Consider the following 16,162-nt stretch of genomic DNA (forward strand, 5'->3'; position numbering starts at 1 on the left):
GTCTTCTTTGCAACTTTCTACACCATTTGCTACTGCATCTGTTATATCATAAAATGCAAAACTGGTAAGAGACAGTAGTAGAAAAGATGTAGCTGGATAGTCGCACTCTGAATTATTCAACTTTATTTCAAAAATGTAATTAAAATCATAGCATCTAGGCTGGTAAACAGACTAACTGTACAGCCGCTGGCATGTTTCACACCAAACACGGTGCTTAGTCATAGCTAGAATGTTTCCACCAATGTTTTTCTGATTTATTCTGCTTTGAAATGTGAAGAAGTTGTTTTGGATGTTCTGCAAACCATGTGAGATACTGTATGTATGCTTCCAATGTGGAAATTGAATTACATAAAAAGAAAAAATAAATACAACCAAAAGGGAGGTTCACTGCTCCATTACAAAAAAAAAAGTTAATGGATATTAAAAACAAGACATTGGTGACCATGTTTGAGTTTTCTGGACTAACCAATGATGAAAAACTTGTCCCATTCCTCTTTGTGTTCTTTTTTTTGGTTTACATGGTGTCCATAGTGGGAAATGTTGGTATGGTAGCTTTAGTCTGTACATCCTCCAACCTTCAAACTCCGATGTATTACTTCTTGGGTAGTCTGTCTTTGGTGGACCTTCTTTACTCCTCAGTTATTACTCCAAATACAATGTCTCACTTTCTCTCCGCTAAAAAGTCCATTTAGTTTCTTGACTGTGCCACCCAACTGTACTTATTTTGTGCTCTAGCTGGTAATGAAGCTATCCTTCTCTCCACCATGTCCTATGACCGCTATGTGGCTATCTGCCACCCTCTCCACTACAACTTGTTAATGACCAAGAAGAAATGTTTTGGTCTGGTCCTTTATTCCTCCTCCATTAGTTTCTTCCAGTCAGTTGTGCAGACCAGTTGTGTGTTTAGTCTTCCATTCTGTGGATCGAACCTTATTGACCATTTCTATTGTGACATCCCACCATTGCTGAAACTGTCCTGCTCCAACACTTTCCATTGTGATATGTTAACTGGCATCCTTGTTGCAGTCTGGGGAATATATACTTTGACAACAATCCTTCTCTCATATATCTACATCATTTCCTCTGTTTTAAAGATGACATCCACTAAAGGAAGACAGAAGGCCTTCAGTACATGCTCCTCACATATTATTTGTGTCTCAACTTTCTTCACAGCTGTTTTCTTCACCTATCTTCATCCTCATTCTATAGCCTTTGGAATACAAGACAAGGTGGCCGCTGTTTTTTATACAGCAGTGACTCCGATGCTGAACCCTCTTATCTATAGCCTGAGGAACCAAGAGGTGAAACAGGTCCTTGTTCAAGCACTGAGAAAGTCTTGCTGATACAGATAAAAGAACTTATAGCCCATACTTTGTAGAAGCGATAACTTTTGCGCACACCAATAAATATACGTTTATTGGGATTTTTTTTTTTTTACCAAAAATATGTAGCAGAATACACATTGGCCTAAATCGATGAAGAAATTCAATTTTTTTTTAAATTATTGGATGTGTTTTATAGCAGAAATGAAAAAATATTGTTTGTTTTTTTTCAAAATTGTCGCTCATTTCTTGTTTATAGCACAAAATAAAACCTGCAGAGGTGACCAAATACCACCAAAAGAAAGCTCTATTTGTGGGGAAAAAAAGCACATCAATTTTATTTAGGTACATCGTAGCACGTCCGCGCAATTGTCAGTTAAAGCAATGCAGTACCGTATTGCAAAAAATGCTCTGGTCGGGAAGGGGGTGAAACTTTCCAGGGCTGAAGTGGTTAATTTTATATATATATATATATATATATATATATATATATATATATATATATTTACTGTGGGTGGTCTGTCAATGTTTGTGCTTAAATGGTATCAAAAGCCAAAAAATGTGGTGAGGGGGGTTCGAAACTTTGTCAGATTTTTTTCTCTACCAGGCTCCCTATTAGCAAGATACACTCCTTCTATTTATCCTGTTAAATATTAAAAATGTACCAAAAACTTTGATTACCGATTTGGTATGTATGTACTCACAGTGCTTTAAAGACTCCAACCATGCCTTCAACTGCACCCTACACGTGGCGGTACCTTTCATCGTGCACATGCTCATCAATGCCTGGGACCAGACGGGGACCACAGTCTTGTGAAAGTCTAACATTATGGCGGATCCCTGACTTAGAGAAGAGCCATGTGACTGTGTGCGGTAATGAGTGGAAAGAGTCTCTTTGAAAGTAAGCTATTTCTTGCCACCCCTGGGCTGTGTATTATTTGTTTCCCAGGGTGTGGACCTCTTTTTTGGTCAGCTGTGGGATGAATATTTACCCTAATTAATAATTTCTTATATAGAGTAATACCTTGGATTGCAAGTAACGAGGTTTACGAGCATTTTCGCAATGCGAGCTATTATTTGTTTCAAATCCTGACTGAGGCCGCGTACACACGGGTGGACTGTCTGGCCAACTAAGTCCGTCAGACAATCCGACAGACAGTCCGTCCTACTTTTGAATGAACGGACTTGACCACACACGATGAACAGACAGTCCGCTGAAAGCTTGCGCGATGACGTGTACAGCACGTACGACGGGACTAGAAATACGACGTCCAATACACTGCAATGCAACCTTCGGCCGTGTAAATCCTTTCTGAGCATGCGCCATACTTAGTCCGTCCAACTTGCCTACACACGAGCGGACTGTCCGCTGAAACCAAAGTTGGACGGACAATATTACGGAAATTCCCGAAAGACTTAGTCCGCCAGACTGTCCGCTGAAAAAGTCAGCTGAAGCCCACACACGAGCGGACTGTCCGCTGAAACACGTTTCAGCGGACCAAGTCCGTCAGACAGTCCGCCCGTGTGTACGCGGCCTTAGTTTGCAAGCGTTGTCTCACAAAACGAGCAGGATTTAAGCCTCTAGGGCATGCAGTACTGCATTTGGCCAGAGGTGTGGGGGCTTCGGTGACACTTGGAGCCATTCGGAGCCGCTCGAAAACACTCAGAAACACTATATTCCCGAGTGTCTCAGAGCCTCTCCGAGTGTATACGAGCGGCTCCAAGTGCTCTCTGAGTGTTTCTAAATGTCTCCGGCGCCCCCTCCCCCACCTCTAGTTACATGCAGTACAGCATACACTAGCAGTACCACTGGAACGGATTATGTGAGTTTCCATATGGGGAAACTCACTTTGATATACGAGTGCTTTGGATTACAATCATTCTTCTGGAATTAATTATGCTCATAATCCAGGGTACAACTTTAGAAGGAAAACCTTCCCTTGAACTGCCTCCTGACTCTGGGATGTGTATTGAGCTGTTATTGGCATCCGCATTTGATCTCTCTACATAAGCATTGTAAGAGCTATGCATGTGTTTGATTTCAGATTTATATGTCTCTAAATATTTATGCATTTTTTTGTATAAAAACTTACTAACTGACCTTTGATTTTAGTGTCTATTCATTGTATTCTTCCACAAAGAACACCCTGAAGAAGACTTCCTGTAGTGGAAACGGGGTATCAATGTGATGCTATGTTGAATCTGAATAGGATATGTCACTACTTGTTTCTGTAGTTTTGAACTCCCAGGTTCATGATGTTTTAGCGCAAACAGAATTTTAACTTTTTATATATGTAAATGTAACAGTGTTTGTTGGTGCCTTTAAAGTTGTTTTCTCTCTGAAAGTGCTGTCTCGTGTCACTACCCACTGTAACGTGATGTACAGTGTGTTGCATTAGGAAGGATGTTGCCGAGCCCACGCCATCCCCACCAGTCCAGCGTACCTCTGTTACTTTACTCCCAGTAAAAGAATGGGGTCCCATCATGCACCTACCATGGTTCTCAAAAGTGCACTTGATGCCTTCTACCTATGTGACCAGGCCATGGATCTCCGTAGCATGGGTTTAGTTCCAGTTGCTACTGGAAACTGACTGCTAGGAAGGGAGCCAGAAGAAAAAAAAACACTCTACCGGAGGACCAGTTTCGTTGACAAACAGCTTTATGGTGATGGTCTTTAGTCCTAACTCTTCAGCCAGCTAGCGTTGGGGCCTAGTTGTACCGTTGGTACACATAGAATAGTCCCATTCAAGCCTCCAGGCAGAAATAGTGCTACTAGATGGCTGTATGGTCAGTTCTTAAAGGGCTCATTCACTCTAGCAGCATAGTAAATCCCAAGAACATTCACTCACCAGTCTGCGATATTACAGCTCACCATCTGGTCACACACAATGATTAGTCCATTCTCTGCTTTGCACCCAGGTGACTCTGGCTGTTGTCACCCTCAAACTCAGTGCATAGCTCCCAACTGTCCTTGATTTCTAAGGACTGTCTCTGATCCAGAACAAAGTCCCACTGTCCCTCTTTCCACCTCATTTGTTTCTTATTTTGGTCTGATCTATATAGTTGTATATAAAAATGCACTATTTATCTTTCAAAAAGTGATAAACCTTCCATCCAATTTCTAAATTGTTACATTTATACATTTCAGAAGCCAATATAAAGGAACAATAGTGGTTAAAAAAGCATTTTATATATTTTTTGTTTAATTCTCCTTTAAGGGGGTGTGTCTTATGCCTACATAGTTTTGTTAATAGGTGTCCTTTGTTCCCATATCAAAAAGTTGGGAGGTATGCTCCATGCTCTGGATCCTACTCAGGCCTCCATTATGCAGCAGTGATGGTGCACACTGGACAGTAATGTGCACTCTCCAGGATCCCACATGACAAGAGGAAACTGTGTCCTGTACAGCCTATGAAAATACAGCTTTTCCCGTCTCTCTCCTCTTCGCCACAGTTCCCACAGAGCAGTGCTGCCTGACTCAATCTATTGAACTCTTCCTGCTCAGAAGCTCCCTTATCTTGCTGACACAGCTCTTAAACAGTTTAACACCTCTGGGCGGCAACTACAGTGAGCAGCTGTAGCTAGTGTTACACTCACTCTCCATTCTAAGCAAAGCACCTGGCTACACAGAATATAATCCAAGAAGAGCACGCCCTTCAAGGTAGGCCCGGTATAGGAACCATCGGTGAACACATCTAGTGAACCTAGAATGGGGGAAAGTGGAAGTGTTAGTTATCATTGGCACAATGAATATTGACTGTACAGTAATGTTAAAGAAAACGCTTGGGGTGACCAAAAAAAAAACACATCCATACTCACCTCCATGCTACAGCATTGGTGTGGTGTCCCCTGACAGCTCTAAGACCAAAAACTGAGTGATAACATGACCACTGATTGCTCAGTTCTCAGTCTTCCCAGAGTAGAGAGCTAAGATTGTCAGCCAGAGAGGGGGCGGGCACAGCTGGCTTCAGCTCTCAAATGTACGCTGGAAGACAGAGCCATCGGGTAGTTACTGTATATACTGTAGGTCAGTGATGCTGAACCTCGGCACCCCAGATGTTTTGGAACTACAAAACCCCATTGTCTACAAAAATCATTAATTGTGCATGCTCAAGAAGTTTTCGGTACACCCTCATTTCTTACATTTAAGAAGAATAAAATAAAAACCTGGATTAGACTCTACTTCACGGTCTACAAAAACAGACCAGTGCCCCCCATATAACACTAATTCAATCTTGGACACAATTTTCTTCCAAACCCAACTGTTAGGAAGTTTCTATCATCTAATAACTAATGTACATTAATTAACAAATATTAACAAATGCATGAATGAATTAGATGTTTACAGAATAATTGAATTGTATATATATATATATATATATATATATATATATATATATATATATATATATATAGATCTTTTAGTTATGGAAAAAGTGAAATTATATAGACTTTTATACTTGTATACTTGTGAAAGTATACATTGTTATAATTTCATAAGTATCGCTATGGAGAACTAAGCGTTTTTGTAATAAGGAATCTTGAGCTGGGTTCTTACCATCCTCCCATGGCAAATGATAAGATGAAAGGTTTCACATTTCTTAAAATGTAAAAGTATGTTTTAGTTAAGATCATAAGTTCTATATACTACAATATTTCTTGATTAGGATATGAATGAATGCATTGGGTTTTCAATGAACATAATATATATATATATATATATATATATATATATATATATATATATATATATATACTAATTTATATAGTATTTGATTTAAATGTTATAATGTACATGTTCAATGTTTTCACACATTGTTCTTGCCCACTCCTCAGGAATGTCAATGCATAGAGACTGAGCAACTCCCACCATTACGTGAGGAGGTTAAAGTCTGCGGTTTTCTGTAGAACAATAAAGCTTAGAGGATCTTTCAACCAGCCCTTTTAAAGAAAAAGTGGGGGTCAGATTTTAGGAGTTAAAACTAGGACAGAAAGGCAGATCTGCGGCAGACACACCATGAGACATTAAAGGAAGCTGCCACATCTACACACACATACATCTGATTAAATTGTCATCTTAAGAATATAATACATTATTGATATTTTTTAATTCTACATTTTGATATTGTTCTGGTAATATTTTGCTATTTTTAGTATTAAATCAATTTTTGAGACTTTACACAAGAACCGAACAAGCTTTCTTGGAACTTTTCTCATCAATATGAATTATTGAAATTAATACCGTAAAATTTTATTTTAACACCAACAAATCAACAAACCCAACTAAAACAGACCAGTACCACCAAATAACACCAATTCAATCTGGGACACAATTTTATTACAAACCCTAAGAAAACACACAAATACAGTCAATAAAACACATATAGTTATTTTTTTTTAGATTGTACATAGATAAATAAATTAGCTATAGGAAGCAGCAGTTAAGAACCAGACATACTCCTAGGTTTCACGTGGTTCTGTCTGGGAAGCTGTGCGTTAGGGGAAAAGATATTTATACTCCCAGGGATCTGTGTATAATATATAAGACTCCTACCATGTTTATCTATCAGAATTGAGATACCGTGCTGATCCCTGATGCAAAGTCAATTCATTTTGAAAGGAAAACGAGTAATGTCTTTTTTTAACAAGTATTATTTCAACATTTAAATTAAAAAAAGGACTGAGTGTCAGGACTACATGAAATGGGTGTGCAAGCCAATAAATATGTAAACAAACAAACAAACAAACAAACAAAGTTTTATTTATTTATTATTATTATTATTATTATTTTCGATTAGATACTAGAAATGAGGCTCCTTTCTAGATCCTAAAACATATTTAAATCCTAAAATAATGTCTCAGAATAAAACTTGCAATACTGATACTCCAATAATATATCACTGCGGTCTTCTTTTCACTACTCTTTATTCCAAAAATGATCAAAATGAAACCACTTCATAAACTATCTTCTAGAGCAAGGGTCTCCAAACTGTGGCCCTCATGGGATGTGTAGTTCAGCAACAGCTGGAGGGCTGTAGTTTGGAGATCAGTGTTCTAGAAAACAAAACAAATATATATACATACAAAACCGAGGGCTTAAAAAAAAGACAAAGTTGTCCTCTACCCTTGTTTTTCATTTGGTTTTTATTTAATTTAATTTGTATTCTTTTAGCATTTTATTTAAAAACAGGATACGCAACTAATGTATGAAATGTGTGTGTGTGTTAATTTAGGCCAACAAATCTCTAAAATAAGTTTTATTTATTTTTTTGTTTTTTTGTTTTTTTTAATTTTCACTGATTTAGATGCTAGAAATCACGTTCCTTTCTAGCTCCTGAAATATTTGTAAATCCTAAAATAACATCTCAGAATAAAATTTGTAATGCTGAGACTCCAATGAAAAATACATCACTGTGGGCTTCTTCTCCTTTCTCCCTAAATCTTCTAAAGACCAAAACAAAATAAGCACATAGAAGAATGATAGCTGGAAAATAGACCAAGTTGACCTCCACCTTTTTCTAGTTTATTTTTTATTTTGTTATTCATTGTACTTGCTTGTTTTTCCTTTTTTTTTAACCTTTTTATATATAAAAAAAATATATAAATACAATATTTAGTGCAAGCTCTCCAATCATATACAAATGTGCAATATAAATACAATATTTAGTGCACGTTCTCCAATAATATAAAAAATATATAAAGTGTATTTAGTTCAATTCTAGTGTTGTACAATCCTACTTAAAGTAGACATTGATAACTTTCACCTTGCACTGTGCACTGTGCAGTGTATAATCAATATTATGCTATGTTTTTTTTTTTTTAATTAAACAAATACAATTTTAATCTTTCTTTCATACTTTTTTTTTCATCTCAGTGATGCCAACCTCTTTCAGACATTTCCTGTCCACATGTACTCCTCTTGTAGTGTGCTCTGAAACGACTTTCAAATGGTGACACCAGTTGGCCATGCCCATGAAATGTGTGTTGGTATAACTACTTGAGACCGAAATCAGAACCCCATGTGACAAGCATTTTTGTGGCAGAATTACCAGGTTGGTATTATTTTAATCACTTGCTTACCGGGCACTTTCACCCCCTTCCTGCCCAGACCAATTTTCAGCTTTCCGCGCTGTCACACTTTGAATGTCAATTGCGCCATGCTACACTGTATCCATATGAAATTTTTCTCATTTTTTTCACACAAATAGAGCTTTTTTTTTCTTTCATTGATGTGCACTGATGAGGATGCACTGATGGGCACTGATAGGCTGCACTGATAGGCTGCACTGATAAGGCCGCCCTGATGGGCACTGATTGGTGGCACTGATGGGCACTGATGAGGCATCACTGGTGGGCACTGATCTGGAGGCACTGATGAGGCTGCACTGATAGGTGTCACTGATGGGCATTGATAGGTAGCACTGAAGGGCACTGATAGGCAGCACTGATAGGTGGCACTGATGGGTACTGATGGGCGGAATTGATGAGCGGCACTGATGGGCACCGATAGGCACTGGCAGGTGGCACTGATAAGAAGATGGGGACTGACTGGCAGCACTGATGGGCACTGATAGGTGGCACTAGTAAGTGGCACTGGTGGGCACTGCTTAGCAGTAATTATGGCCACTGATAGGTGGCACTTATAAATGGCACTGGTGGGCACTGATAGGTGGCACTGAAAGGCACTGATAGGCGGCACTGATGGGCACTTATAGGCACTGGTAGGTGGCACTGATAGGCAACACTGATAGGTGCACTGATGACGAGGCACAGATGGGCACTGATTGGCAGCACAGATGGGCACTGATAGGTGGCACTGGTGGGCACTGGTAGGTGGCACTGGAGGGCATTGCTTAGCAGTACTTATGGGTCCTGGTAGGTGGCACTGGTGGGCACTGCTTAGCAGCAGTGGGTGTCAATGTGTGGGACTGATGTCCCACTTACACAAGCCGGTAATCGGCTTATTTTTTTCTCATTGTGCTGTTAGTGTGAGGGAAAAAAATGCAGATTACTGGCTTCTGTTTAAATCATGTGATCAGCTGTCTTCTTTACTCAGATCTGTGATCAACCAAATCCCAAGGACTCGGTGATCAGAGAGCGCGTCGTCCATGTATGCCCTCCTGGCATTTTAGGCCCACGCTGTAGCCATCTTTCAGCTATAGCGCGGGCACAAAGTGCTTAATGAAAAGCTTCAAAATATAACAAACTTTTACTTTTGAAATGAAAAAAGATTATGTGAGATTTTAATGACTGGGATTAAATTTACTTCAAATCGTCCCCTTTCTGGAAGCAGAAAGAAAAAATCTTCGTTTTCTTTTTTGTAATTAAACCTAAATCATTTTTTAATTAAAAAAATAATGAGAACATTTTAGAAAACACATCTTAGGGGGAAGGAAAGTTTTTTTTTTACCTATTTGAGCAAATTGGACCATCCTTTATAGGCGGCTTTGTCCTTCCTTCTGAGTCAACAGCACATTTAGGATCCTGAAGATGCAGGTCTGTAATGCATTTATTTTTGTGCTTTTGTTACCCACCTCAGTACCAGCCTGTAATCCCCCTTCATCTATGGGCCATTTTCTTACTATTTCTACCCAGATGTATCATATCATTTTTTAGATAAATAGTGGTTTCCTTTTGGTGGTGTTTAATAAACACTGTTTTTTATTTTTGTAAAATAAACAACATACCAAACGATCATAATAAATAAGTATTTATTTCCTATGATCCTCAACTCTATCTAGTGGCCATAATATGATAATTTCCTGAACCACTCTATTTTTCATAATCAAATAACATTTTACCCGTAGAGGATATAGAGAACATTTGGTTTGCCCAGAATAGACAGAATGAATGTACCAACAGTTTCATTGCATGAATACACATCCCTAAAAGTGATTGATCAGCAGCATCCAAACATACTCTTGTGTGAAAACATGTATAAATAGACCCAAGTGTATGTCAGCTTAAGTGTAATAGTGTACCACTCTTTGACAGAACACAGAAACACACCACAAGCGACTTCAAAATTAAAAGGATTAATCTATTATTGAAGGTAAGAAAATAAAGAGGACAATGGGATATGTTAGATTAACTAACCGGCAGATTAGCCTCACCAACAGCCAATAATTTGCACCACAATAAGGCTATATCCTATTACACTAGTTCAAAGTATCAGTAAGAATAACATCAACCATAAAAGCATGAATGGCATTGAAGAAATCTCACACTAAAATGGTACCTAGTTGCCAGTGTTGGCCGGGTTTTGTTGGGGCCCTTCTGTAGGTGGTGCACATGTATCTGTCCCTTTAAGACTGTACACAAGGGACAGATGATGAACTGTTAAGTAAAAAGCAGTTTAGTTGGCAATAACTGTGAGCAGCAAGGGGTTAAATTCTTCTCAGCACTCCCATTATGCAACAGATCAGATCCAGTGTGCTTGCCAATCAGTTGTCGGAGAAGTCTCAGTCCTCTCCAGATCCACACAAGACTCCCTCTCTCACTGGCGTAGCAACAGATCTCTCCATCTTTGGTCCCAGTTCTGCTAAATATCTCTATGCAGGTCAGTTCTCAAGCTCCCCTGAACACAGCATAGGCACCTGATCTCTGCACTTGCCCTCTTCTCTCTGGCACTGCAGCATTGTGAGCATTAACCTCTCCCTCTCTAATTCTAGGAAATAACCAGTTAAATAACAGCGGCTCCTACGGGGGTAGCACTACATAATACTGCTTTATCTTAGTCACCTGGGCTTCTAGTAAAGGTTAACCCAAGAAGAATGCGAACAAATATAAATAGCCTCTTAAAGTGCAGGGACTCCATGCTTCCTGAACATTTTTTAAGGGTACATGAGGCAGCTCATCATATGAATGTTTGAGGGTGGTGCTTTGTGGAAAATTCTGACAGCAATTGTAAGTATCGAAAATGGGTTTGGCCATGAGTTTGGCCTTGAAATTAGAGTTTAGAAGGCTATTTCAGGCCTACACGTTATTGCTATACAAGTTTGGTTTTTGGTTTTGATAACAGAATTCTCTTGTGGGATATCTTTTTGCTAGAGTAACCATTTCTAACTTGTGTAATATTACTATTAAAGAATAATGAAATGAGATGTTTATTTCCAGTACTTCAGAGCAAAAGAACTCATGAATCTCAAAAACAAGACCCAAGTGTCCATGTTTGAGTTTTCTGGTCTATCTGATGATAAAGAACTCACTCCATTCCTCTTCATGTTATTTTTATTTGTTTACATAGTGAGCATATGTGGAAATTCTGGGATGATGACAATAGTTTATATCTCACCCAGCCTTCACACACCGATGTACTACTTCTTGAGTTACCTTTCTATGGTGGACCTCTTCTACTCTTCAGTCATTGCCCCCAAAATGTTATCTGACCTCCTGTCTGACAGGAAATTAATCACATTCCTTGGTTGCGCCCTTCAGTTCTACTTCTTCTCTGCAATGATAGGTACAGAGCTCCTTGTCCTGTCCATAATGGCATATGACCGATATGTTGCTATCTGCCGCCCTCTCCATTATATCCTAATAATGACGAAGAAGAAATGTCTAAGTCTTGTCCTTCTCACTTTGTCCATGGGATTTCTTCACTCCGTCGCACAAACCGTGAGTCTTTTCAGTCTTGAATACTGTAAATCCAACTTCATAGACCACTTCTACTGTGACATTCCTCCATTGGTCAGGTTGTCCTGTTCTGAAACCCGCACCTGCACCATCGTCACCCTTTTCTTTGTGTGCTTGTTTACTATAAGTTCAACGATGACCATCCTGGTATCCTACACCCTCATTATTTCTTCCATCTTACGGATAAACTCTGTGGCTGGCAGGAGAAAAGCATTTAGTACCTGTTCCTCCCATCTTACATGTGCTACCATCTTTTATGGAACAATTTACCTTAATTACTTAACTCCATCTAGTAGCTCACATAAGAAGCAAGAAAAGGTATTCTCTGTCCTCTACGCGGTGGTGACTCCAATGCTAAATCCTCTTATCTACAGTTTGAGAAACCAAGAAGTCAAAAGGGCCATCATGCAAGTGCAGAAGGGGCATAATGAACATATATGATGTGATTAGCACTTTAATACATAGTAGATATATATATATATATATATATATATATATATATATATATATAAATAAATATATATATATATATATATATATATATATATATTAGACTGTATTTATATATATATCAAATATACTGCCTGCACTGACTTGACTATAAAATCTACACCAGGCTTTCTCAACCTTTTAATCATAGAGGAACCCCAAAAATAATTTTCATGTCTCGAGGAACTCTTAATAAAACCAAATCATCAGGGCTCAATAGGAACAGAAAAGATATTTGGTGTCATGCTGCTGGATTTGCTAAGTGGCGCTGAACCTTAAACTCTGTTGGCATCATCAAATAGGGGGTTCATCAGCCAATGCTCAAGGAACCCCTAGTAACCTCTGGAGGAGAATGGTTGATCTACACTGAGTATCTAGTCTACGCTAAATGCAGATTTTATATATATATATATATATATATATATATATATATATATATGTATACTGTATATATATATATATATATATATATATATATATATATATATATATTTATATACTGTATCAAATACATTGCCACTGACTAGCCTGCCTGCCTAATCTAGCTCAATCTATCTCTGTCCACACACTATACACGGCCGCAATGTAAGAAGCCTTATATAGTGTGGGGCGTGGACTTAGTCCCCCTGAGCCATGATTGCCCAAAGGCACCCTGCCTTTGGCCAATTATGGCTCTCCCAGCAGAGCATGCTGTGACCGGCCAAAGCATGCAGGTCAGGTGTATGCTTTAATCAATCATCATACAATCCCATAATGCACTGTGATCTCACAGTGCATTATGGGGCGTTCCATGATGCTCAAATTTTCCAGTGAACACCCCATAATATTCACTGTTCCGTGAACAGTACAAGCAGACTAAGGACATGGATTACTGAAACCATGTCCTGTGGTCTGATGAGACCAAGATAAACTTATTTGGTTCAGATGGTGTCAAGCGTGTGTGGTGGCAACCAGGTGAGGAGTACAAAGACAAGTGTGTCTTGCCTAGAGTCAAGCATGGTGGTGGGAGTGTCATGATCTGGGGCTGCATGAGTGCTGTCAGCACTGGGGAGCTACAGTTCATTGGGGGAACCATGAATGCCAACATGTACTGTGACGTACTGAAGCACAGCATGATGCCTGAGCCCTTCAGAGACTGGGCCGCAGGGCAGTATTCCAACATGATAACGGCTCCAAACACAGCTCCAAGACGACCACTGCCTTGTTAAAGAAGCTGAGGGTAAAGGTGCTTAACTGGTCAAGCATGTCTCCAGACCTAAACCCTATTGAGCATCTGTGGAGCATCCCTAAATGGAAGGTCAAGGAGATTAAGGTCTCTAACATCCACCAGCTCTGTGATGTCATCATAGAGGAGTGGAAGAGGACTCCATCAACATGGGGACAAGGTGCTTTGGGGAGGACCCTAAAGCACCCTCCCCATGTTAAGGGCATGTGACCTGGTATGGTTCGGGGGGGGGGGGGTGAATAAATCTCCCTAATGAGGACACAGCCAGCATAAACAAATCCTAAAGGGACATTGCATTTCTAGTTAGAAAGATATCAGGCACACATTTATTGTCACTGATAATGTTGGCCAAGAACTTTGTATCTAATGATGATGATGATAATGAAATGTGTTTATTTTGAACCTTAGTAGATAGTCATTATAATGTCATTCTATCCAGAGAGATATTAAACACATTCTCAATGTATTAACATGTACTATAGGACACCAATTGGTATAATCTTTAGTTATACTATTTTCCTGAACAAATGAGATGTTTATTTCAACTGTTTCAGGCCAAATACATCATGAAAGTCAAGAATAAGATGCAAGTGACCATGTTTGAGTTTTCTGGTCTTACTGATGATAAATTCGTTTCCTTGTACCCCTTCGTGCTCTTTTTAGTGGTTTACATAGTGTCTGTGCTTGGAAATGTTGGGATGATGGCAATGGTACATATCTCACCCAGCCTTCACACTCCAATGTACTATTTGTTGAGCTATCTGTCTAAGGCGGACCTCTTCTACTCTTCAGTAATTACTCCTCAAATGTTGTGTGACCTCTTATCTGACACAAAATGAATCACATTCATGGGTTGCACTCTTCAGTTATACTTCTTTTGTGCACTGGTAGGTACAGAGATCTTTGTCCCCGTAGACATAGCATATGACCGATATGTTGCCATATGACACCCTCTCCATTGTGTCTAAGTGATGATTAAGAAGAAATGTCTTGGTCTTGTTATTCTCTCATTTTCTATTGGCTTTGTGCAGTCAGTTGCACAGACCAGCAGTCTATTCAGTCTTGAATTCTGCGGCTCTAACCTCATAGACCACTTCTACTGTGCCTTTCCTCCTCTAGTCAGGCTATCCTGTTCCAAAACCCAAACCTGTACCATTGTCACCCTTTTCTTTGGGTGTTCTTATTGCTTAAGTTCAAAGGTGATTATTCTGGTCTCCTACACCTTCATCATGTCTTCTGTTTTACGGATAAATTCTGCGACTGGCAGGAGGAAAGCATTTAGCACCTGCTCCTCACATCTTATGTGTGCTACCATCTTCTATGTTGCAGCTTTTTGCTCCTACTTTCATCCATCCTCCAGTACCCTCAAAATACAGGAAAAGGTGGCCTATGTATTCTATACGGCGGTGACTCCAATGTTAAATCCGATTATCTACAGCCTGAGGAACCAAGAGGTGAAAAAGGCCATCATAAGACTGCTTCAGAAAAGTTACCATTAACATATATGATATCATAATACCTATCCAGTTTGGCCTCTGTATTCTACATGGTGGTGACTCCAATGTTGCATCCTCTTATCTACAGCCTGAAGAACCAAGAGGTGAAAAAGGCCATAATAAGACTGCTGCAAAAGAGCCCCCATTAACATATATGATATCATAATACCTATCCAGCTTAAACATGCCTAGATCAAAAGATGCTTGATGATAATCTGTGTGGAAAGAGATATAGAAGTAGTCACCGTTGAGCTTTCCTACCAGTCATGGTAATCCAGTTTCATCTCTGCTAATTCAAGATATGGCTACATATACACTAAAATACTGTATAGCAAGGGCTCCCCAAACTTTTTAAACAAAGGAGCAGTTTACTGTCATTCAGACTTTAGGGGAGCCAGACTGTGGCCAATAGGAGTTGAAAAGTCATAAGTGGGGAAAACATAATGTTCTGTTGTTTGTTTTAGTGGGAGTAATAGTGACTCATCATTGGCGTTAGTGGGAGGAATTGTGCCCCATTGTTGGCGTCACAGGGAAGAATTGTGCCCCGTCACTGGACCCTGTTATTTGTGTAATTGGAAGAAATTGTGCCCCATTATTGGTGTCGTTGGGCCACATTGTTGGTGTCAATTGGGAGAAAGTGTTCCCCATCATTGGTGTCATTGGGGTCCATTTTTGGTCACATTGGAAGGAATAGTGGCCATCATTGGGGCCCCATTGTTGGTGTCATTGGGAGAAACTGTGGCCCCCCATTGGTACCTGTGGGAGGAACGGTGCCCCTTCATTGGTGTCAGTAGGCAGAATTATGGCCCCAAGGGGAGGACAAAAGCAAGCAAAGGGTCATATCTGGCCCCCAGGCTGCAGTTGGAGACCACTGCTGTATAGTATAGTAAAAATGTTAAAGTCAATGACCCTCAACAAGCATACAGGATTATGTAGTCTTGACTTCACCGGCTGCTTACTTCTTATGATAGGCTCATAGTGGAAAAAAATATCTA

General features: G+C 39.5%; 1 protein-coding gene and 2 pseudogenes across 1 annotated transcript; all 3 read left to right on the forward strand.

The window, feature by feature from the left end:
- The first annotated feature begins 413 nt into the window (after positions 1-413).
- On the forward strand, positions 414-1,343 carry LOC143962421 (olfactory receptor 5AR1-like; annotated as a pseudogene).
- A 5,531-nt stretch (positions 1,344-6,874) lies between these two features.
- Positions 6,875-12,398, forward strand: LOC143964115 (olfactory receptor 5J3-like). The gene is made up of 3 exons (XM_077473818.1): positions 6,875-6,950; positions 8,197-8,374; positions 11,439-12,398. Exon 3 carries the CDS (start codon positions 11,460-11,462, stop codon positions 12,396-12,398), a length of 939 nt encoding a protein of 312 aa, XP_077329944.1. The 5' UTR covers positions 6,875-6,950; positions 8,197-8,374; positions 11,439-11,459.
- A 631-nt stretch (positions 12,399-13,029) lies between these two features.
- LOC143964117 (olfactory receptor 5AR1-like) lies at positions 13,030-15,170 on the forward strand (annotated as a pseudogene).
- Positions 15,171-16,162: the final 992 nt, after the last annotated feature.

Source organism: Lithobates pipiens, unplaced genomic scaffold (assembly GCF_037356315.1).
Source record: "Lithobates pipiens isolate NorthernLeopardFrog02 unplaced genomic scaffold, aLitPip1_a1.2 Scaffold_8, whole genome shotgun sequence".
NCBI classification, from domain to species: Eukaryota; Metazoa; Chordata; class Amphibia; order Anura; family Ranidae; genus Lithobates; species Lithobates pipiens.